Source organism: Dothidotthia symphoricarpi, assembly GCF_010015815.1.
Source record: "Dothidotthia symphoricarpi CBS 119687 unplaced genomic scaffold P153scaffold_4, whole genome shotgun sequence".
In the NCBI taxonomy this organism is placed as follows: domain Eukaryota; kingdom Fungi; phylum Ascomycota; class Dothideomycetes; order Pleosporales; family Dothidotthiaceae; genus Dothidotthia; species Dothidotthia symphoricarpi.
In genome coordinates this window covers 213,105-235,324 of record NW_022985011.1, presented here as the reverse complement: position 1 = coordinate 235,324, position 22,220 = coordinate 213,105, and the positions used below count along the sequence as shown (strand labels likewise).

Genomic DNA, 22,220 nt, shown 5'->3' with positions numbered 1-22,220 from the left:
GCATTAACGCCAGAGGCGTGAACTGCGGCTTGAAAGCTTATACAAAGGTGCTGCATGAGTCCACGATGTGAAAGTAGCTTGTCTCGCACATCAACTCGCACCGTTTTCTAGTGCATTACTACAGCATGTTGCTTGTTCAAGTCCTCGCAGGGCTTTCCGTCGCAACCTGCGGCCTAGCCCGGTCGCTACCACGGAAACTCAACGCGCGACAAGACCCATCGACAACAACCAGCGCCCCTGATGCTCAGTCTACGATATGCGGCGACGTCATTGCTGCCGTTGATGAAGGTAGGTCAAATCCTCGAACGGTGGTGGATGCAGAGAGTGAGGTGGGAACTTTGACGAGTCGAGACAACCGAGCGCGCCAATCATTTCTCGCCGTTCCTCATCTCGGTCGACATCGTTTTCTACCTCACCCTCAGTGTCGTCCTTCTTCTTGTCTTCCTCAAGAACGTACTGACATTGAAAGGCTTTTCTGTCTTCTGGGCAAGCGATGCCTACAACTGCCTCATTAGTGTCCCGTTCAATGACGCTGTGGCTTCACGCTTCCTAAAGTACTGGAATGAGACTATCCAATTTCAGAGTACGCTTGCATACGTCAAGGACCCACCTCAAGGATACCAGCAACCCGCGAGTGATGTCCAGGCGGGACTCGCGCAAATACAACAGCGAATCGACGATGGCTCGTACAAGAACCAGTACGACTTCGAGGCAGACTTTCAGCTCCTGACTTATGGCTTGCACGATGGTCACGTATCCCTGACTGCAGGCGCGTTGTCGGCATTCTCATTTGCGAGTCCTTATGAAATTGCTTCAGTATCTATTGATGGCGTACAAGCTCCGCGGATATACATTACAGGTTCGTGCTTATTCCCGCGAATCTTCAAACTGCCAGAACGACGTGTCTAACATCTGGTAGATGACATTATCCAAAGTCAGAATGAAGCATGGACTCCGTCGCCTATCACGACAATTGACGGGATTGAAACTGTCGAGTTCCTCACAAAGTATGCCGCGCTAAACTCGTGGGGTTATGTCGAACCGCATGCTGAGTGGAATTCGTTGATGTCACATCCTACTCTTGATATCCAAGGTGGCCTTACAACATTTGCTGGCGCAGGGACTTTCTACCCTGGTGAGAACCTGACCTTCACTTTCGAGAACGGAACGGAACCCTTGGAGACGGTTTGGATAGCAATCTACAACGAGCTGGCAAACTATACAGGCCCCCTTACTACCGGCGGCGACTTCTACAACTACTTCGTTCTTGGTCTGCTCCCAGAATCTTTCGACCCTACAAAGGTCGTGCCTCCCTCCTTTTCGGGTGACCTTACAGAGGCACCGACCAACTGGACTTCAGACAGCTATGGAGCTTTCCCTGACAACCCATCCGTCGCACAATCCGATCTTGGTGTACTCCGTGGCGGGCTTGTGACGGGCTACTTTTACGAGGACATCTCTACCGGCGTGCTAAGTCTTCCTAGTTTCGACGCGATTCCTGATACCATCGGCAACTACTCTGATGCTGTGACCGAGTTCATAAACAATGCCTCTGCCGCAGGCCTGGAACGGATTGTCATCGATCTCCAGCGCAACTCGGGTGGCGCCACGTTACTCGCGTATACCACTTTCAAGTCATTCTTCCCAGATCTCATGCCATTTGGCGGGAGTCGAAGGCGCAGCTTCGAGCTTGCAAATGTTCTTGGTTCCACTGTGTCGGATTATTGGACGAGTTTAGATGAGAACAACCCAGACGACAGCATCTTCAAGGATGAACTTGCGGCGGATGAGTGGGTCATCACAACTCGAATCAACGCGGCAACTGGACGAAACTTCACGAACTGGACTGAATATCAAGGACCGATCAACGACCATGGCGACACCTTCTCGCTCACGGAGCGATACGATCTCGCAAACGAAATCTTCGACACGGTATGCATGAAGATTACATTCTATATTCACTGCTAACACAAACACGTAGGCTGCCTTTGACCAGTGGATACCGACCATGTACCTACCAAACAAAACCGAATGGGGCGTCCAGGAGCGGTCCTGGAACCCCGAGCAGATCGTCCTCCTAACAGACGGCCTCTGCGCCTCAGCCTGCTCCCTCTTCGTCGAAATGATGACCCACGCCGGAGCGAAGACCATCGTAGCAGGTGGCCGTCCCACCACAGGACCAATGCAAGCAGCGAGCGGCAACCGCGGCGCAGCCCTCTACTCAGCCTTCGACCTCGACGATGACTTCACCTTCGCGCGCAGTCTCGACGAGCCCGTCACCCCCGCCACAAACGCCACGATCCCCGAAATCCGCGACCCAGGAATGTACATCAAATACGCCAGCTTCAACCTGCGCGACCAGATCCGCGCAAACGAAACCTCGCCCCTGCAGTTCAAATACGAAGCCGCAGACTGCAGGATCTACTACACCCTCGCCAACCTCTACAACATTACGCGTCTCTGGTACGATGCCGTAGACGCTGCTTTCACCACGCCCTCCCTCTGCGTACAAGGCTCGACTGGCTTCACAAAAACAAACAGCACATCAACGCCCCCCCTCCCCTCCGCAACCCCTCCCTCCCTCTCCCCCGCAACCCTCCAACATTCCTCCTCGACAGACGCCACACCCCCAGACGGCCTCCGAAACGGCTACGGCAAGCCCATCGGCGGCAACGAAATCACGCTCTGCCCCTCGTCCGGCGTGTGCCAGGACGGAAAATCACAATGCAAGCCCATCACCATCACGTGCGCGGGCGAGGGCCAGCGCGCCGTGCACGCCTGTCTGCCGCCGTGCACGAACCGCAAGGGCAGCGCTACGTGCCCTGGTAAATGCAATATCTTGCAGACGCAGGAGAGTAAGAAGGTGGGGTTGGAGCGGACGGTGAATTTTGGGGAGGCGCTGTATTCGGGGCTTTGTGTGCCGAGTGTTGGGACGCGGAAACTGGGGTGTGCGAGGAATGCTTCGCCGTGAGGGGGAGGGGAGGTGGTGATGTGTAAATATGTGGAAATCTATTCTCTAAATTCGATCTTATTGAACGCCCGTTTCGTGTCCCCAAATAAGCAACAACGCCAGGCCATGCAGTTCAACACGATTCAATGTAAAAGTATAACGTAGGTTCTCTCAACAAACGAACTCAAAGCTCATCCGCCCTGGGAATATGGAACTCCCAGCTGCGCGGCCCAGGGACAAGGCCAATCCACCAGTTGTACAACCGCCTCATCTCGAAGATGAAGATCTTTGCACTGCGGAGCAGTATGTTAACAATGAACAGCGCACGCATCAGATGCATAAGGGATAGAACTTACAAGCGCCCCGGGAGCAGTGTCCACTGATACAGCACGTACCAAAAGGTGCGTCTGACGAGGTTGAACTCGTACTTTGTGCTTTCCCAAGCTGTAGGTTGTCTCCTAGGTGTGCGCGTGGGTTTCGCGTCTGGAAGGCCGTCGTCTTTGGGCTCGGATTTCTCACTGTCATCTGGTTCGGCCTCGGTGAGAGCGAGGCGTGTTTTCAAGGCGCCCTCGTCTGTGGCGGAGGTGTCGATTCGAGCGACGCCCTCGCGCTCGTCGACCATGCGGCGGAACTCCTTGATGGCGGAGAGCGAGTGCGAGAGGCGATCCATAGTGTTGATGAGGGCGACGAGTTCAGTGCGACGCAGCGGTGGGTCATTGGAGGAGTCGTACTCGTCGAATTCGAAGAGGATTTTCAACGCGGTGCCGTAACCGTTTGTCTGCAGCTTGCCCCAGAGACGGCACTTGTCGCAGCCGACGCAGTCCATGATGCGGCTCACGTTGCGGAAGCGGTTGCGGAAGTCTTCCTTCAGGACGACCGTGTCCGGGTCCTGGAACATGACTGTTTCGTCGAAGATCTCCGGGCCCGAGGGGAGCGCCGAGGCGAGGCGCAGGACGGAGCTCTTCGTGCGCTGGTCTTGCTCCGGGTCTTCGGAGCAGAAGGAGTAGTCCTGGATGTGCTGCTTGAGCTTGCCGACGGCGCGCATGATGAGGGCGTAGTTGAAGTAGATGTTGGAGATGCGCTCGGGGAAGTTGTGAAGGCGCTGTTCGTAGCACGTCAGGTTGGGGCTCCATTTGCCCGTTGTCTGGTTCAGGTAGTCCCAGCACAAGTGCGTCGAGATGGACGCGTGCATGCCCGAGATGACGCGGTGAAAGACGCGCTTCTCCAGACACGTGTCGTCGAACTCGACGGGGTTGAGGCGGGCGGCGGCGGTTCCTTGGGCGATGGCGGACTGGACTTTCTGCTGTGCGCCGCGCTCCTTGATGACGTTGCGTAGCTGGTTCGCCGCGAGCATCTGCTGCTGGTTGCCGAAGCCTCCGAACGGCGAGGATCCGCCCAGGGGCGCCGACTGGCCTGTTGTCTGCGCCTTCTTGGACGGCTTGCTAAAGCAGTTCTCGTGGTAAATAGCCTCCCACACCTGCTGGGCGCCCACGCCCGCGTATCCGGTGAAGCGCTCGGGATTGTCCACCAGCGACACGTAGTCGCCCTTGACCAGGGCCGACTCGTCGTCAGGCACGCAGTAGTCGCGGTCGTCGCACTCGTCATCGTACTCGACCACGCAGCTCTCATCCACATCCTCGCCCAGGCTTCCATGCAGCGGCCGCTTCGGTGCCTCCTTCTGCTGCTTCTTCCCAGGGTGTTGCGCCGTGGGGCCCTCCAGCTTGCCCAGCTCCTTTGCGCGCCACACAGACGGTATGTCCTCCTCGTTGTCCAGCGTGTTGACGGCGCAGGCCACGTTCCCGCACATGCCATTCTCGTCGTCCCAGAAGGGGCATCTCTTGCTGTACAGGCTCAGGCGGTAGTGCGAGAAGAAGTCGGTGTCCTGGGTGATGGAGTGGAGGTAAGGGTGCACGGCTTCGTTGAGCTGCTCGAGGGTGCTGTAGCTCGCGCATGCGTCCGACACAATGGCGCCGGGCTCCAACTGGACGGGCGTCTTAGTACTCTGGTGCTGGGTGGGTGAAGGGGGACAAGACGATGCGTTGCTTACATCGCAGACGTTGGCCGGCGGACTCTTTGCCTTTGCGGCCGTAGCAGGGCTCACAGCATGCGAGCTACCCAGCAGCGAGAAGACTGCCAGGTAGAAGACCTGCGCTGCTGTGCGCATCTTCACTTGTGATATGCTATCACTTTGCTATATGCTGTGCTACAAGAGTCCTTTGTCAGCGAAACGTCTGCGGTGAGCGCGAACACGGTGAAACTCACTCTCTTTCTCGCAAACACGCTCACTATATAAGGCGCGGGATCCTGAGACCCGTGTATATTGCAGTGGGGTAGGATAAGCACTGAGGCCAGAGTGGTGCAAGGGTATTGAATTGAAACCCCGTCCGTCGGCACAATTTCAGACCACCACCGCGTTGGAGCCAGCCGTTGAGATGGCCGCAATGACGATCGTCGAAGTTTTAGTTAGAAAACTAAAATCCCGAAGACGAGAAACAAGGGCCCAAAAAACAAAGTAATGGCGAGAAACAAAGACCGTTAACAAAGCGAGTGGCTACATTCAAGTATATCTATGTAAAAAAGTCTCCAGGCAAAGTGGTGCCTGTTCCGGACCACCACCATCGTAATCACACGTTCATCGGCCCACACAAACCCACGCGCAATGTGGCCACTACTACGCCCAGTGGCGTGGAAAGGGGAAGGCGCGCCCGAGAGACCCTGACAGCCATCCGCAGACTAGCGTGTTTCCCATTCAGCCTCAACCCAATCATCCCAATGACGACACCCTCAACCCACCCCGCAAAAAGCAATCCTTACATACATCCTCTCTACACATAAACGTACAAACCATGTCTGAACCCGCAGTAGCCTTCCCTCCCCCCCGCACCACAGCGCAAACTATCCCCCGCGACTCTGTCTTGTCCGACATCTCGTCGCCAGACCTCCTGCTTGTGGATGTGCGACGTACGGATTACGAGGGCGGGACTATAGCGGGCAGCATCAATCTGCCTGCGCAGAGTTTCTGCATGAATAGAGCTGTGCTGTATGGGTTGTGCGAGCGGGCTGGTGTGAAGCGGGTTGCGTTTTATTGCGGTGAGTCTAGCAGAGTCAATGTTGCATGGTAATGAGTGGTGTGAGATGGTGTGAGATGTTAGGCCGATTGATTGATTAAATGATGGATGTCATGTGTGTACGTGTGTGCTGTGCGCTGAGACCGCGATAGGATCTTCTTCTGGTCGGGGGCCGCGGTGCGCGGGCTGGTTTGCGGATTACATTGCTGAGAAGGGGGGCGAGGGAGTGCAGGCGTTGACGCTGGAGGGTGGAATCAAGGGGTGGATTAAAGCGGGAGAACCATATACACAACACGTGGATGGTTTTGAGCCGGAGTATTGGAAGCAGTTTGAGTAGGCTTGCGAGAGAACATGTCATGGGAGGGAAAAGTCAAAGCTACAACTAGACCACTAGCTTGCAATTGTCAAGTGACCCTTCTAATTCAATGCCTGGCTCTCCAAACCTTCAGATCATTCGTGTCTTTACTCATCTTCGTCTTCGTCATCGTCGACTACCCATCGCCCCTTTTTCCTAGACACAACAGGCGCATCGTCGTCCTCTGAGGCCGAGTCTACAACAACCGCCGCCCTCTTATTTGCACCCACACCCACACACGTTCTGACAAGCGGCGCATCTTCGTCGCTGTCACTACTCACAATAGCATCATTATCTGTAACATCGCTAGTAAACAGCTTCTCAGCCACTGGGCGCCGTCCCGGCCTAGCAGCCATGACGACAGCCTGCGTTCCCCTCCCAAGGCCAGAAAGATCGAGATTCGGAAGACTGGATGGTGGAATGTCATCATCATCCTCATCTTCCACGATAAAGCTCGCGAGTTCTGAATCCAGTTTGTACGCCTGAGTGTCTTGTATTTCGTCATCCCCGAATGTGTCGTCGGAGCCTATGGTGTCGGCTTGGGAAGCTATCCGGAACCGTGGATCTGTAGGTGGTGGAGACGACGAGGCACCTTCTCCTGCGAGCGCCGAGACTCGCCAGTTTGGTGTTTTCGTCACGGGTGTCTGGCTCTGTACGCTCGATGGACGTACTGGGGTTTCTACAATAGACACATCTTTGCGTGGACGACCTCGAGGAGCCGGAGTCTTTGGAGCTTCTTTTGGAGCTACTTGTGGAGCTGCTTTTGAAACTGCCTTTGGAACTGCCTTTGGAGCGGTCTTTGGAGCTGCTTTTGCTTTTGGCTTTGGCTTGGGACCAGGTTTGGCTCTCGCCTTGGATTTTGGAAGCGACTGCGACGCGGGATCGTCGTCAGCCCACATGTCTTCGTTTATCACCGGTAATGACTCTGCCTCAGATACAAGCATGTCGTTTCCTCCTTCTGACTCGCAATCCGAGTAGTGCAAGTTTCGCTGGAAGCTGCTGAGCCGATCGTCGTCCATGTCATGTATGCGCTGCATCATCTTGACGAATCTCCGTGTCACACGTCCAGGTCCAGAGAGATGTATTGTGTCGGATAAGATTCGTTGTTGGTCAGAATGCCGGCTCAAATCAAGCCCAGTGACCACCGGAGCATCGTCATCGTCGTATACAGTTTGAAATCGCTGCTCCAAGTCTTTGGTTGACTTGTCGTCTAATAAAACTGACTCTAATGGTGGCAAGTCTAGAAGCTCTTCACTGGGATATACGAGCGCGACCGCCTTCTTCCCACGACCTTTTGGTACAATTTCCTCATCCATGCGACCTGCAGTGACGAAACCAGTAAGAACACCATCTGGCATGTGGAACTTCTTAGGCGGTTTCTTGAGTCGACGACCCTTCTTTGGCTCTGGCAGCCAATCTTGTTGAGAATTTTCCGGTGGAATGTCGATCACGCGCCGGTCCACTGTGGGCCTTACATCTGGAGGCAGAATACGACGGGAGATCTCGTCATGAAATGTGAAATGCGATCCGTTCGCGATGAGCTCCTGCATCTTCTCATAGCTATCTTTAGCTTTGTTTGCGTCATTCTCCTCTTTTCCCTGCATCTGAAGCATAACAATCTTTCCCTCTCGTTTACGTCCAGTTCGGCCCATCCGCTGCAACATACGGATCGGAGATGCCTTCGAATCGTAACAGATGATGAGGTCGACTTCGCCAATATCGAGACCCTCTTCACCAATAGACGTCGCGATAAGCGTATTGTATGTGCCTGCTTTGAACTTTTCGATAACCTCCAGCTGCTCCTTCTGATTCATGCCTTCTGAGTTCTTTGCTGTCGACTGTCCGACAAATACACGAGGGCGAATCATCGGGTCATGTCTCTTCAGCACACGAGCAATCTCCTCAGCACTATCGCGGAAGTGAGCGAACACCATGATCCTCGTCTGTGTATTTGGGTTTTCACCATCTTCTGCGTTCGCAAAGTGATTCAAGATGACCTCCTGTAGAAACTCTAGCTTCGGATGACCAATGAATTCCTTGTCGGTCACCCACGCATCGAGTCGCACCATTAGCTTTTTGAAGGCCTCGCTGTCCAGGACTTGCTTCTTGTACTTTGATTTGGTCTTCTCGCTGTCTTGCTTGAATTCTTTCATCTTACTATGGAAGGGACCTATGCCGTGAAACTTGAGTAAGTCCATCCCGTGAGAAATAGATGCCAGGATCGAGAACACAGTTCGAACTATAGACTTCACGCCTTGGTTGGCATTCCGACCCGCGTCCTGCATCCATTTACTGGATGCTTGCGTGCAACCATACGGCGTCAAACTGCGCGGATCTGGGTTGTAGTATGCATTCAGTCCAGTAACAGTCTTGACCAAGGGCTGCAAAGCCTCGCTGTACAGGTCCATACACATCTCCATCTCGGAGCTGTTTGTGAAGACGTGCTTTTCTATCTTGCGCTGATGGACATAGCTGCAGATGTCCATGGAATTTTCGGTTCGAATTTCAACCTTCGAGATGTCTAACCCATCAATGACCTTCTGAACCGATTCGACATCCGCACCAGGAGTCGCCGTGAGAGCCAACACGCGGAAACTTTGGTTGAAACGTCGCAAGAAGCTGACCACTTCGACATATGCATAAGCGCCTGTCGCACGGTGCGCCTCGTCGACTACTAGAAGAACAATGTTCTTGGGGTCTGCGTATCCAGCCTTGAGATCGTTCAAAAGTGTCTGAGGTGTCATGAAGAACACTCTCTTGCTCTTCCACTCCTCTGCTCTTAGAGCTTGTGAAACGCCTCCTGTAAGCATGGTGGTGGACGAACGTGGAATACCAGCAATACCAAAGCAAGCTCCGACTTGCTGGGAGACGAGTGGTTTGGTTGGCGCGACAAACACTATCTGTGCATCCATCGTCCATCTGAACCAATTCAGCATAATAGTCGCTGCGATAAAGGTCTTTCCAAGACCGGTTGGCAACGCAACAAGCAGGTTGTTAAAAAGACCTCTTTGCACAATGTTGAACTGATAATCTCGGATTGTGCCCAGATTGGTCGGATAGACCCAGGTTTTCATTGCCTCATGGTCCAGTTTGTGGTGCGTAGGTGGCTCTTGCTTCTGGTCGACGACAAAACTGTAGCGCTTGTTCACCTGCGATGGCTGAACTTCGCCATTTACCCCCGCACGTCCGAAGAGTGTCGTTTGTCGTAGGCCAGTCTGTGGAGCCATTACCCGCTTAAGAGACGCTGAATTTGCAGCAACATCACCGTTATGCTTCTGTGGCGAAGATGATGAGGACGCAAATGCATCGGAAGGCAGGTCTGCTAAATCCTGCGTAAAGTCGTAGGCACCCACCACACCACTCGTCGTGGGCAGTCTGGGTGAGTCGTCGATCTCTATGGGTGAGTCAAACTCTGGAGAATCCATCTTCTGAAACTTGGGTCTCGCTGATGTCAGCTGTCTACCGGAAAGAGGTATGGTTTTTGTAGCGTCTGATCCTGGCCGTTTCGAGGGCTCTGACGGTCGATGCACTCCAGTGGTCATAGCAGGCTTTGCCCATATTGCTCCTCGTGGTTTCCAAGGCGGGGAGTGCTCTTGCGGGGGTTGGGTGAAGAACATGTCTGCCATATCAAGATTCGTAGTCGGGACATGAATGCGCTCCTTTCTCTTTTGCGCAACAGTCCCTCTCGCGGGGGAGATTTCTTCGATATCCTCCTCATCATAATCTTTCTGTCTTGACTTGGATCTCTTCGCGCGGCCCGCGGCTCGCTCTTCCGATAACGATTCACAGCTTGGAGGGGAGACTGCCTTACTGCTTTCGCGAGAAATGACAGGATCAAACGAATCAGAGTCATCGTCATCAGAGGAAATGAATGGCCCTCGTCGACCACTTGGTTTTTGCTTCGACGAAATGGATGAAGTCCTGCCTTTTGTTGGGCCGGTCTTTCGTCGCTTGCTGGGCCTAGGTGACGGCTGGAAAGCGGGCGTGTTTTTTCTCTCCACTTGGGTAGCGGCCTCGAAAATTTCAGTATCATCGAATTCATTCCCATAGTCGTCGCTGTCAGACATCGCGTCGGAAGCTGATGATGTGCGGTAAAGTTTGATGGGTGGCGTAAAGTGCACGACGCGTTTGGCAACAACGCGTCGATCAGGTGACAGGGCGATTGGGCTAGTGCAAATGCAGGTCGGATGCAATAATATCAAACGCTTGAACGATCTCTTACAGTGCGATGTATGTTTCAGTGTTGTTATGCACGGTACACGGGAAAATCGGTCCCGGCGCAAAGCGAATAAGGTTCATCGATCGATGTGCAGGCAATAAAACCGTTTCGAGAAGAGGTGTTCTACTTTGAAACAAGCGTACATCCATTCGGAGCGACCCCTAATAACGAGCACTTGTTAAAGCCTAGCTGGTCGCTCCGACTTGTATTTTAGAATTCACTGCTTTCCCCGTACTCGTCAGTTCCTACTCAGTCGCTCTTTTGCACATTCGTTCAAGTCTATCTTTAATAATTCTAATACCCGTTTCTGATCACCAATACCCCACTTTCAGTCTACACGTAGCCAATCATCGCGTCTTGCATCAAAATGAAGTACACTGTTGCTATTCTCACCTTCGTCATCGGCGCATTCGCTATTCCTCAGCAGGCCTCATCCATTACTAGCGCTCCTGCAACCACTGCAGCGCCTAGCAACTATACTTCCCAGCTGAGTTGCGCTTCCGCATGCGACGCAACTGATGTGGACTGTCGCGCAGCATGCCTCGGTGTCGCCCATCCCAATGCGTCCCAAGCCATTGAAACCACCGAATGTGCGGCCAGTTGCGACCAGGGAGATGGATCTACCGAGGACACTCAGAAGTTCTCCGATTGCGTCCAGGGTTGTATCTACAGCCTCTACCCCAGCAGCCAGACGTTCTCTCTTGCCAATGCTGCCATTGTTTCCTCCGCTGCGAGTGCTGTAGGCTCGGTGACCAATTCTGCCTCTGCCACTGCCACTGGCTCAGCCAGTAAGTCTGATTGGGGTTCCTTCTAGAACAACGTTGCAGGGGTTCTATTTTTCTAATTCATCACAGCTACTGGAAGTTCTTCTGGCACTGGCTCTAATGCTCAAGCGACTGGTGCTGCCAACTCTAACTCTGCGCACTTTGCGGGCGCTGGCCTCGCTGGTCTTATGGCGGTCTTTGCTTTGTAGATTTGTCATTCGCGATTATGCCCAGCAATGATATGTTCGATGATGGATGGAACCACCGACCAGCCAAGTCAACAACATTATGCCGAGATGCGGGGTCCCAGGTTGCGATTATCGACCGCTACAGATATCCTGAGATAAGGCACTTAGCAGTTAATGCGTCTTAAAGGGTCTCGCAGATGTAAAAACCGTAGGGTGTTGGGGAATACAATTCAATTCCAAGGATAACTTTTGTTAAATTCCATGCTAGTGCTCGGTTGCCAAGTGCCTCATTGGGGTGTAATACCCAGAATAGTCCTCGCGAACTGTTAAATGAGATGCTTGTTTAGTCAAGTACTCAAATATGAAGTCGAATTGATCCACTTGCATGCACTCGTTCTCAAATATCTGTCGCGTGGCTATCACAATTTAAGGCTGCAATCAACATGCATGGAGTTCCTTCCGCGAGTCCAAACCGGCACTAGAGCAGCTAATAAGGTCGCGTGAGTTCGTACTTGAGTGTGTCGCAGGTCAGAAATGACCTCATCGAACGGGCCGATGATGAAAATAACGCGGGTCGGCGAGCCTCTGTTATGAAACGGGCGCCGATAAAAGCGTCGATAACTGGAACCAACGATTCGAGTGATGCAGACCCCTTGTCATACACAGCTGTCGCCCATCATTACACCAGCATGACAAGCAATCCAGAGACACCGTCATTCTGGTGGTCGCGATTGTGTTGCATAAACTTGGATGAGTGAGGGAGTTGCTGAGCGAGGGTTCATGACATGTCGCTAGTCATACATTGCCGACACCAAGTCCAGAACTGCCGGCTGTTCTCACAATCAGCAGTTGATTCCGACGCTGCTCAACCACAAATTCTGATTGTGGATAAGACGTCGAGGAAAGAGTATGCTCAATATTTTTCTGCTCGAGATTTCAAATGCACCTACGGCTAGGTCTGGAACGAATTGTTGCGGAATCGCTACACTGATCTGCAAGGTTGACGTTATGTCCGCTTCTGTCGCAAGTGCTGGGGAGAGGGTCTCGAAACCCTTGTTCTCCTCCGAGAAGGATCAACCATAGAATACTCGCTCGTTCTACTCGCCAGCCTGTACAGATTGTCATTTGCAAACTAAATGCTAGGAGTTGATGTGTGCGCACGGCGCGGAGCGATGTGAAGTGAGGTTTCGCGCCAAGGCTTGAGCTTATTCAGCGCAGCCACACCTCAGCGAATCTTGGCTTCTCATTGGAATGAAAAACAAGCGAGACATGCATGGTGGGAAGATGCGTTGTTGTCCCCGAGTTAACATCGTATGCTGACCCAGTCCGGTTAGACTGCTGACATCTCCAGCGATCCAGACATCGCCTCCTTTGACATTCTTTGCTAGAGCCGCCTTCTCATCCAACAGACAATGTCTGATTGAAAGCCTGATGTAATTACAATGCGTAACTTTCCTATGGGACTTTCTATGATTCGTTATGTCTGCAGTCCATGTGAGCTGCTGTCCACCCACGACGTCGGCTGATTTCGATCTCCATATGAAACTTGTTTTTCTATAGACACTATAGCCTCGAAATCAAAACAACAGCGCTTTGTTGTGTGTATGTATGCATGAAGTGTACTTTCTAACAGGGGTTGGTCGATGCCTCCGTCTTGTATATAGAGTCAACGGATGAGGAATGGTGTTCCTGAACACGAAGAAAATACTCACGTTACAGAAAGAGCGCAACTCTATTCAATACCCCTCCGATGTTGTCAAGCCGGTGCATCCGCAGAGCAGCAGGACGAGTTACAGCGATACCGAGTTCCACCAGGCGGGTCAAAGGAGATGCGCGCCAGATATGAGGAACTCGAAATCTCCCAGCTCTGCGGCCGCTAACCGGTGGATGGGGAAAAAACGCTTGGCAAACGTTTTGACCCATGCCCATTCGCTCTATCCCGTCGCCCTCGTCTTCTTCTGCACAAATCCTCCATCACCTCTTACTCTTCCATCGAATCCTCGCGCTACGCGTTTCTTTGCCTAAACTCAGCCCACTCACTATCTTCGCCACTAGCTGCAACAACCAGACAATATCTCAAGATTGGTGATTCCAACCTTTCTCATCGACATTGCAGTGTGTATGCGCTGCTGGACTCGTCCATGTTACCTTGACTATTGCACTTGGCGGGCTTTCTCAACAACCGCCCTGGAGACGACCTGCGTCTTTCGCAAAAGGTCTTCTGCCGTGTTTCTGACCTGTACATTTAATCAAAACCGTTGTTAGTAGTAGGACTTTAACATCATGGACACGAGGGACAGTGGAGACGAGGCCATGTCTCCTACAGCAGTCACCCAGTCTCATGCAGACTTAACGCGCAGCGAACATGCCACGATAGAGGGCTCTCCAGATCACATGGTTGGCGCAGAAGATATGGCGCTTTCTAAAGGAACCAGCAAGGCATCGTCAACCAGAAACTCGACCCCTGCAGCAACTTCCTCAAACATCGGTCAACCTGTGCAGAATGCGCAAGATTCGCCCTCCACCACGGATTTGATTCAGCCAACGCATGAAATTGCTCAGAATGCGTCAAACTCCGAACATCCTTCTGGTAAAGAGGATGAGATTATTGCCGCGCCATATGGCACACGGTCGCGCAACCGACCGGGCAGATCACGGCCGAATTATGCTGAAGATGCGGAGATGGATTTCGAAATGTCGGCGGCGCCCACGAATGGAAACACGTCTGATCTGCCGTCGCGTAATTCTGCAGCCACCGAAAATGGACACTCCTCTGGTGCGAGTGGAAAGAAAGGTACAGGCGTCGGTCAGGGCAATGCATCGTGGGGTATCTCCGGATCCAGCCCGAAGGACGACCCAGCAACCATCAGTACTCCCAGCACATCAGCAATCAGTGCAGCAGCACCTCCGGCGAAAACAGTCCAGCCACCAACCAAACGACGAAAAAACGCTGCGACTCAAGCCACAAATGGGGGTCACGCTAAAGCCGCCGCGCCAAGCCAGACAGGACCGAAGCGTGGCAATGGGAATCATGCCACACTAGCTGTCCCCAGCGCACGCGAGTCCAACATGCTCACTTTCGAAAACAGTGGCGCGTTTTTGCATGACGGCCGCTTGGTCGCAGACGATGGCCAAACCGTGTCTGTCAATGGTAAGTTCTGGTCTCCTTTCGTTGCAGCCGCCTGTCGTTAGGTTGGACCAGCCAAGTTCTACGGCCACATGTGCGAATTCTAATTGGGCGTCTAGACCATGTGTACCTTGTGTGCGAGCCGCCCGGGGAGCCCTACTACCTGTGCAGGGTCATGGATTTTATCCACGTCGACAACGATCCGCAGCAACGCGTAGAGTCAATGAGAGTTAATTGGTTCTATCGACCACGAGACGTGCAGCGCTACAACAATGACAGTCGTCTCGTCTACGCAACGATGCACTCGGATCTGTGTCCCATCGCGTCATTGCGAGGGAAATGCCAAATTCTGCACAGAAGTGAAATCGGCAATCTGGACGAATACCGTAAAACGAAAGACAGTTTTTGGTTCAACCAGGTTTTCGATCGTTTCATCCACCGGTGGTACGATGTCATCCCCACCTCGCAAGTTATCAACGTACCCGACAAAGTCAAGAAAGCTCTGGACGAGCGATGGAAATACATCTGTCTCGAAACAAGTCGAGTGAAAGAGTTGACTAGCGCGGTGAAGAGCTGCAAACGTTGCGTTGGGTATTGTGCTTCGTAAGTCTACAGCTTTGAAGTTTCACGTGACCTCGACTTACCCATCCAGGAATGACTCGGTTGAATGTGCCGTCTGCCACAATACGTATCACATGAATTGTGTGCGACCACCATTGTTGAAGAAGCCATCACGCGGGTTTGCCTGGGCTTGCGGGCCATGTAGCAGGGCACAGGAGAAGAAGTTGGAGGCGCGACGAACTCCGCTTGTGGGTGTAAACGAGGAAGGGGACGAGGAAGAGATGCTTGATGAGGAAGAGGAGGAGGTCAGTGGTGACACCAATGCCACGACACCCGATCCTGAGACTCAGGTCGATCTTCACCCCGGGACCCAGGCTGAGATAGCTCTGGCAAAGATGTGGCCGATGAGATACTTGGGCATTCACTGTCGAGTGGAAGACGCGTTACAATACGATGACAGGGCCATATATCCGCGGGCCAGTTCTCGACTCGGGCCGCGACATCAAGCAAACGTCAACGTCTGGCACGACCATCCCGTGCAATATGTCAAATCTGCAGAGATCAAGAAACGCTATGTCAAGTCGGCCGGAAACAAGAAAGAGAGTAAGTTGACCAAGGAGACTGTTGCTGCGATCGAAGCAGACAAGGCAGAAAAGGCCAAACGTCCCAAATGGCTCATGGACGAACCGCCGGGTTTTGTTCGCCGCGGTGAAGACTTGCCCAACAAAGACTCCAAGTGCACAGCGGAGCTCATGTTCAAGATGCCGCCCTTAGGTGTACACTCAACCCGTGGCGGTGACGACAGTCCACCCGTCACTGAAGAGGACGTCAAGGCTTACATGGAACGTGCTAAAGCTCTTGCGAAACAGCACGTTGGCGTGGAGCCGTACAACACTGATTTTCTCGATAAATGCCTGGCTCTTTTCGCGAAGCATCAGTATGATGCCACTGCGGCATTGAAACAGGTCAAGAAACTCGACAAGCGAAAGGACCTGAAAGAGCCATTGCTTACCAAAGAAGAGGAGAAAAAGTGGAATGAGGGAGTTGCGAAATATGGCTCGGAAATCAGAAGTGTGCGCCTTCATACCAGCAAGACCATGCTCTACGGAGATGCCGTTCGATACTACTACATGTGGAAAAAGACGCCCAAAGGCAAGGAAATCTGGGGCTCATACAGCAACCGCAAGGGTCGGAGTAAGAAGGTTGAACCTGACGCTCAATCCCGACTTCTAGACGATGTCGCCGACAATCAGGACGACTCAGCTTTCGATAATGACAAGGCCATCCAGCGCAAGCGCAGCTTTCAGTGCAAGTTTTGCAATGTCCGAACTTCTCGACAGTGGAGACGTGCTCCTGGTGTTGCGCCTGGTCAAATGTTGCCCGCAGATGGTCGATCGAAAGACAAATCTGGCTTTGTCGTTGCCCTTTGTCTACGATGCGCAAGTCTATGGCGCAAATACGCTGTGAAATGGGAAAACGTCGACGAGATTGCTAAGAAGGTCGCTCAAGGCGGGGGCAAGGCTTGGAAGAGGAGGATCGACGAAGAGCTTCTACGTGAAGTGTATGCCGCACAAAGTGATCCCAATGCGACAAATGGTGTACTGGACCACACAGAGTTGCTTGATGCCACTGCGCAAGCTGCTACTGAGCCTGTGAAAAAGAAGCAGAAGACGGCTGCCATCGCGAATGGAGACAGCGAGACATCCACCCCTGAACCTGCATCCAAAAAGAAGGAGAAGGAGAAGCCTGTCCCAGTCCCCAAAGCGCCAACGCCTCCACCTGTCCCAGCTCAGCCGAAACTCAAGAAACTGGCGTGTGCTGTTTGTCGATCGGCAGAAGGGGAACGCCTGGAATGTGCAGCTTGTCGGATGACTGTTCACAAATCTTGCTACGGCGTCGAGGAAACTCGACAGACTAACAAGTGGTACTGTGACACGTGCAAAAATGACAGGAAGGAGAGCGTGTCATATGTGAGTATTGTGCATTCTTGGACTGCTGTGCTTTTCTAACATCCCTAGACGTATGAATGCGTACTCTGCCCACGCAAGGTCACAGAGCTGGACTTCTTCGAGCAGCCCAAGGTTTCTCATAAAAAGAAAACCGACAGAGACAGGGAGAAAGAGCGGATGGAGAAAGAACTCGTCGATAAGGCCAAAGAAGACTACCGTTCTCGGCAACAAGAGAAAGGCCGGCCTTTGGTTCCGCGAGAGCCTCTCAAGCGTACTGCCGACAATAACTGGGTTCACGTTTACTGCGCGCTCTGGCATCCTGAGGTGAAATTCAGCAATGCTACTCGTTTCGACATGGTTGAAGGCATCGGAGCACGAACACTACGATATGACCTAGTTTGCAAGTTGTGTAAGACAGCCAACGGGGCTTGCGTCTCATGCTTGCAGTGCCATGCCAACTTTCACGTTGGCTGTGCGCATGGTAGTGGCTACACTTTTGGATTCGATATCACTCCGGTCAAATCCACTCGAAGAGACGTTGTGACTACTGTTAGCTTGAATGGAGATACTGGCTCCATGATCGCTGGGATCTGGTGTAAGGAGCACACGCCACCAAAATTGGGGTTCCATTCGATAGACGAGGAGGTCAAGGATACAGATATGGCCGCCTTGCAGCTATTCGCGCGGGAGTGTAAGCAGGCAGATCTTACACTTACGGGTACAGCACGCAAAGCCAACTTGGTCGATCAATCGACACGGGTCGCTCCACAGGTCGTGCCAACACAGACGAGCCGTCGAGCATCCGCTATCGCCACACAAACACCTACGTCTGTGAGGGGCCGGCCATCAAATGCCGGCTTGTTAGTAGAGGAAGCCCCGAGCGAGCCTACATTGCCTAAGGTCGAGCGTGAATGCGTCCGGTGCAGTATTGATGTCAGCCCTCGCTGGTGGAAAGTACAGCATGCTCCTCATGTTGAACATGCTCTGTCGGCTCCCAATGGCACAGAGACGAACGGACATCCCGCTCCCGATCAGAAACCGCTTCTCGAAAACGGTCAGATTGTCAATGGATCTGTGGATGTTGCGATGGCTGACGCGCCGCCTGCCACATTGCACAACCAACTACGGATAGATACAGATGTGGCAGATGCTGACTCTGCCGATTATCTGTGTCAAAAGTGCCATTGGAGGAAGCTCAATGGCGCCGATGAGGAAGAAGAGCGCGAGAGGTCAGCTTCTGTCGTCCCTGAGCCACAGCTATTGCCTCTTCGATCCCCTCCGATACAGTCTTACGCAGCACCATCACTTTCTCAATCTGTACTGCCCTCCTGGGGAACCCAAGGCGGTCTTCCTCCTCTGCCTCCAAATCAACCTCCACCGTTACCAGCCTGGCATAGTGTTGGACCTCCTCCAGGACCTCCTCACCCTCCACCACATCATCCTCACAATGGTATTGCACATGCACCGCTACATGGCCCCCCTGTGAGCCATCATCCATCGTTCCATTCTCCATATCACCCATCAAATGGATATCCAGCATACTCGGGCCCATCAGTGCACCCACAAATGCCACTAGCTCCTCTTCGTGGTTCCTACCCGCCATCTTCGGTTAGCGGCCCTCCACCGCTCCATCTCAACAACGGATCAATCATGATCAACGGCATGCATTCGCCACGAGATATACCATATTCACCTACGCATCCCTACGGGCGCTCAAGCGAGAGCCCCTTCACTGCTCCTCCACCAGCCGTCCCGCAGTATGCGCCCCTCCATCATGGCAGCCCTGCACCCGGTCGGCCAGAAACTCCCAGGGACACACTGATGAGAGACGCTCCGCCAGTTACTTCAGCGCCAACAGAGCGAATAAGCACGGGAGCCAGTGCCAGTCCCTCGCTTCGCAACTTGCTACACTAGAGTTCCTTTTCTTCTTTTCCATTTGTACTTTTTGCAACGGCTTATCTTTGGGGCATATTGGATCGGAATCAGCAATGCCGTGGGGCGGGGTGAGCCATGTTGAAGAAGGGGTTGCCGTGGTGCAGAGACAACGTTACAGACGCGTTTCTGGGGATTCAACATGTCGCAGGTCACCTGGCGTGCTATTGGGTATGCGAATGGGGAGTTTGGTGGCATGATACCACAGTTTTTCTTTTCTTCTTCCTCACTACGGCGAATTTTGGCCGATACGAACCACTCTCGTGTACGGCGTGTTGGAGAGCGGGCAGGGGTCCACGAATCTTGGTGGTTGGTGGTTGATTATCTGCAAGTAGGAATAATCATACGTCCTATTTCAATACCGCATCGCCACCGTCTCACACTCTTCAGACTATTTTTCACGTGGTGATCAACTTCTCGGTTGCTGACAAACAGTTGCTGTGACGATGTAAGGATTGCGCGTGCGTTCGTGCGTGCGTGGCAGGGTAGCGCGTGGCATAGCAGGGCACGGCTAGGTGCTAAGCTTTTCAATAGCCCCACGGCTAAGCAGCCTCCGCGCGCCCCGATCTACGCGTTCCTTGCATGATATGATTTACCGCATGTGGGTTTCCCGACCTCGCTGCCCTGCTTCATTCCAGCCTCTGAAACCTGTCGTCAGCGTCCAGCCACACCCACTCCACTTGACGCGCACGCACCACAACACTCTCCTCCTCTTCTTGTTCCTCTTCCTTTTGTATATCATCTACTCCGCTACGCTTGCGCATCTTATCGCTTTTCGTTTTTTACTTTTCTGTTTCGAATTGCTCGTTTAGTAGATTGGTAATCTCGGTGCTCTGCTCAAAGGACTATTGGTATCGCTGCCGCTGCTATTACTACTACTACTACGGGTACTACGTGCAGTATAGCAAGGCACAATATCTGCGACTTTTTTATCTGCCATACTACTATATACCTATCATCTCCGCGCATCCTCAACCCATCACTCGCCGTCTCCTGACTACTTCCGAAACTCGCCACCCCGGAAAGAGAGACGCAGCCGAAACGACGTACGTGCGAGGCTTTCAGTCCGCGACACACGGATCTTGAACAAGCCGGTATTTGCAGGGCGCTGCGCCACACTGTTGGATTACTTTTTGAGTGTCGGGAGGGGTTGCTGAGGTTTACTTTACCTTACCTTCCTGCATCGCATCTCAGTCTGAGATATATTTTTGTTGGACGAAGAAAGATCGTCGGAGAGAAAGATACACGGAAAGACGTCAATATGGGTGTACAACTACGCAAGAGAGATTGCATTCAGTATGATGCTTGGACGTATGAGTGTGATGGCGACGGCGGGTTTTGGTACAGCGATGTAAGTCACCCCCTCCTCCCTCTCTGTGGCGAAGTGGCGAGATAGATGGAGAGAGCACGAAGCTAACACGCCTCTTTCTAGACAGGTGTAATGGTCAAATGGATAATCCTAGCCGTCCTCTTCCTAGTCTTCACACTCTGGTTTGTCGGCGGATACATGCACGCAAAGCGGCGGCTGAACAAGGGGTTACCCGTGTTGAGATACCATCGCGTGAGTCCATCCCTCTTTCCATCCCATCCCAACCAACCCAAACTCCATACTAACCCATAACGAATAGTTCCTCGTCCCCTACAACCTGCGCTACAAATACACCCAACCCCCCCAAAACCACTTCACCTTCTACCAGCAACAACAACAGCAATCACAACCATACGGCTACCCACAAGCATACCCCTACCAACAACGCCACGACGAGCCGCCGCCACTGTACGCACACGATGCGCCGCCGGGCTACTTTGCGCCGCAGGGGGCGAGCAAGATGAACCCGGATCAGCGGGCGGGCGGGGCGGTGGAGATGGGCCAGTTTAGTGGTGAAATGGCTGCTGGGGCACAGGGCGCACAGCAGAGCGGGGTGGTGGGGAGTAGTGCGGGGAACGCGGATTTGGAGGCGCAGGGTCAAGCGTTGCCGCCGAGGCCGCAGCCGGCGAAGGTTGCGGTGAGGGGGTTTATGGATAGGTTTAGACGGTGAGATTGGTGGGGGGATGTTGAGAAGGGGGAGAGGATGATGTGTGTGAGCTTGTTGTATTATCTGTTAATTGATATGGATCGATTCTGTCTATCGAGCACCTGGTTCTGTCTTCCAAGTGCATGGAACCAGTCAGTCGATGTCCATGGCGTCGTAATCATTGTCCATCTGGGACGCCTCATCCTGACGCGTCTCCAGCGGTACATGCACCTCATCCACCGCACTCCCCTGCCTCTCCCTAATCCTACGCCGCGTCTCAACAATAGCCTTCCGCACACTATCCTGCTCCGCCGGCACAGTCAAGCTAGCAGGCACATTGTACAGCACGACCTGGTTGTGCTCGGTGGGCTTGGGCGTCGGGCCGGCCAAGACGTGCAAGGGGATCTTGGACAGATGCTTCTCGATGTCGGACAGGAAGATGGGGTGTTCGTCGTCCGAGGGGATGTCGCTGAGCTCAGCGGCCAGGTCGGCGATGTAGATGCGGTGCGGCGTGTCTTCGATGTGCATTGCTTCTTCGGGGGGTGATTGGGGGCGCGGCTTGGGGGTTATGGCGGGCGGGGGTGCAGTGGTAGGAGTAGAGCCAGAGCCAGAGCCAGAGACGGGGATGTAGAGGCGTGTGCCATTGCTGTTGACTGGCGCGTCGCATCGTCAGCCTTGGGGTTGATAGATGGGGTGGGTGAGGTATGGGTAAGCAGGGTCTCACCTAGATTCAGCAGATCAAAGCGCTTGCTCAGGCGCTGCTCATGCTCCAGCGAGTTGTCGCCCGCGCGCTTCTTGCCGTGTGGTGCGCTCTGCAATGGCTGTGCCACGACGTCCGCCATCCATGACACCCGTCCGCTGTCACTAATTACTAATAAAGGTACGTGGTAGTCTTCTCAAAGCCGGCAATAGGCGCGTATCAGTAGTAGTAGTAAGGAGATTGGCGTGTGATGAAGCTTGCGCGGGTCATTGTCCGAGTTATATGGCGCGACACAAGCTGAAGCTTCTCGAAGGCGTTGGAACTAGCTGGCAAGGGGTGGGACGGACGGACGATCGGTTCGCAGCAGAGAGCCCACTAACCCCCACCTTCCC

General features: G+C 53.3%; 8 protein-coding genes across 8 annotated transcripts; 5 read left to right on the top strand and 3 right to left on the bottom strand.

Moving 5' to 3' along the window:
* Nucleotides 1–73: 73 nt before the first annotated feature.
* On the top strand, nucleotides 74–3,137 carry P153DRAFT_166525 (uncharacterized protein). The gene is made up of 4 exons (XM_033662288.1): nucleotides 74–288; nucleotides 470–859; nucleotides 920–1,932; nucleotides 1,982–3,137. Exons 1-4 carry the CDS (start codon nucleotides 126–128, stop codon nucleotides 2,969–2,971), a joined length of 2,556 nt encoding a protein of 851 aa, XP_033526929.1. The 5' UTR covers nucleotides 74–125; the 3' UTR covers nucleotides 2,972–3,137.
* P153DRAFT_363851 (endoplasmic oxidoreductin) lies at nucleotides 2,984–5,353 on the bottom strand. The gene is made up of 4 exons (XM_033667461.1): nucleotides 5,213–5,353; nucleotides 4,998–5,153; nucleotides 3,307–4,931; nucleotides 2,984–3,243 (listed from the first exon to the last, which is right to left on the bottom strand). Exons 2-4 carry the CDS (start codon nucleotides 5,112–5,114, stop codon nucleotides 3,135–3,137), a joined length of 1,851 nt encoding a protein of 616 aa, XP_033526928.1. The 5' UTR covers nucleotides 5,115–5,153; nucleotides 5,213–5,353; the 3' UTR covers nucleotides 2,984–3,134.
* A 443-nt stretch (nucleotides 5,354–5,796) lies between these two features.
* Nucleotides 5,797–6,355, top strand: P153DRAFT_284089 (Rhodanese-like protein; the record flags this gene model as incomplete). Its single annotated transcript, XM_033663303.1, has 2 exons — nucleotides 5,797–6,040; nucleotides 6,171–6,355. 2 exons carry the CDS (start codon nucleotides 5,797–5,799, stop codon nucleotides 6,353–6,355), a joined length of 429 nt encoding a protein of 142 aa, XP_033526927.1.
* Nucleotides 6,356–6,480: 125 nt separating this feature from the next.
* P153DRAFT_332846 (P-loop containing nucleoside triphosphate hydrolase protein) lies at nucleotides 6,481–10,441 on the bottom strand (the record flags this gene model as incomplete). The annotated part of the gene is made up of 3 exons (XM_033665532.1): nucleotides 6,481–7,098; nucleotides 7,144–9,733; nucleotides 9,809–10,441. Coding segments are annotated over 3 exons (3,841 nt in total), but the record flags the coding sequence as incomplete, so codon positions are not given.
* A 426-nt stretch (nucleotides 10,442–10,867) lies between these two features.
* Nucleotides 10,868–11,868, top strand: P153DRAFT_363848 (uncharacterized protein). The gene is made up of 2 exons (XM_033667460.1): nucleotides 10,868–11,380; nucleotides 11,447–11,868. The coding sequence occupies exons 1-2, from the start codon at nucleotides 10,960–10,962 to the stop codon at nucleotides 11,563–11,565; spliced, it is 540 nt and encodes a 179-aa protein (XP_033526925.1). The 5' UTR covers nucleotides 10,868–10,959; the 3' UTR covers nucleotides 11,566–11,868.
* A 1,651-nt stretch (nucleotides 11,869–13,519) lies between these two features.
* Nucleotides 13,520–19,471, top strand: P153DRAFT_363847 (uncharacterized protein). Its single transcript, XM_033667459.1, has 4 exons — nucleotides 13,520–14,695; nucleotides 14,791–15,274; nucleotides 15,324–17,202; nucleotides 17,251–19,471. The coding sequence occupies exons 1-4, from the start codon at nucleotides 13,828–13,830 to the stop codon at nucleotides 19,093–19,095; spliced, it is 5,076 nt and encodes a 1,691-aa protein (XP_033526924.1). The 5' UTR covers nucleotides 13,520–13,827; the 3' UTR covers nucleotides 19,096–19,471.
* A 903-nt stretch (nucleotides 19,472–20,374) lies between these two features.
* Nucleotides 20,375–21,152, top strand: P153DRAFT_284257 (uncharacterized protein; the record flags this gene model as incomplete). The annotated part of the gene is made up of 3 exons (XM_033663316.1): nucleotides 20,375–20,464; nucleotides 20,546–20,674; nucleotides 20,742–21,152. 3 exons carry the CDS (start codon nucleotides 20,375–20,377, stop codon nucleotides 21,150–21,152), a joined length of 630 nt encoding a protein of 209 aa, XP_033526923.1.
* A 129-nt stretch (nucleotides 21,153–21,281) lies between these two features.
* P153DRAFT_354044 (uncharacterized protein) lies at nucleotides 21,282–21,970 on the bottom strand (the record flags this gene model as incomplete). The annotated part of the gene is made up of 2 exons (XM_033666482.1): nucleotides 21,282–21,781; nucleotides 21,853–21,970. 2 exons carry the CDS (start codon nucleotides 21,968–21,970, stop codon nucleotides 21,282–21,284), a joined length of 618 nt encoding a protein of 205 aa, XP_033526922.1.
* Between the last annotated feature and the right edge of the window lie 250 nt (nucleotides 21,971–22,220).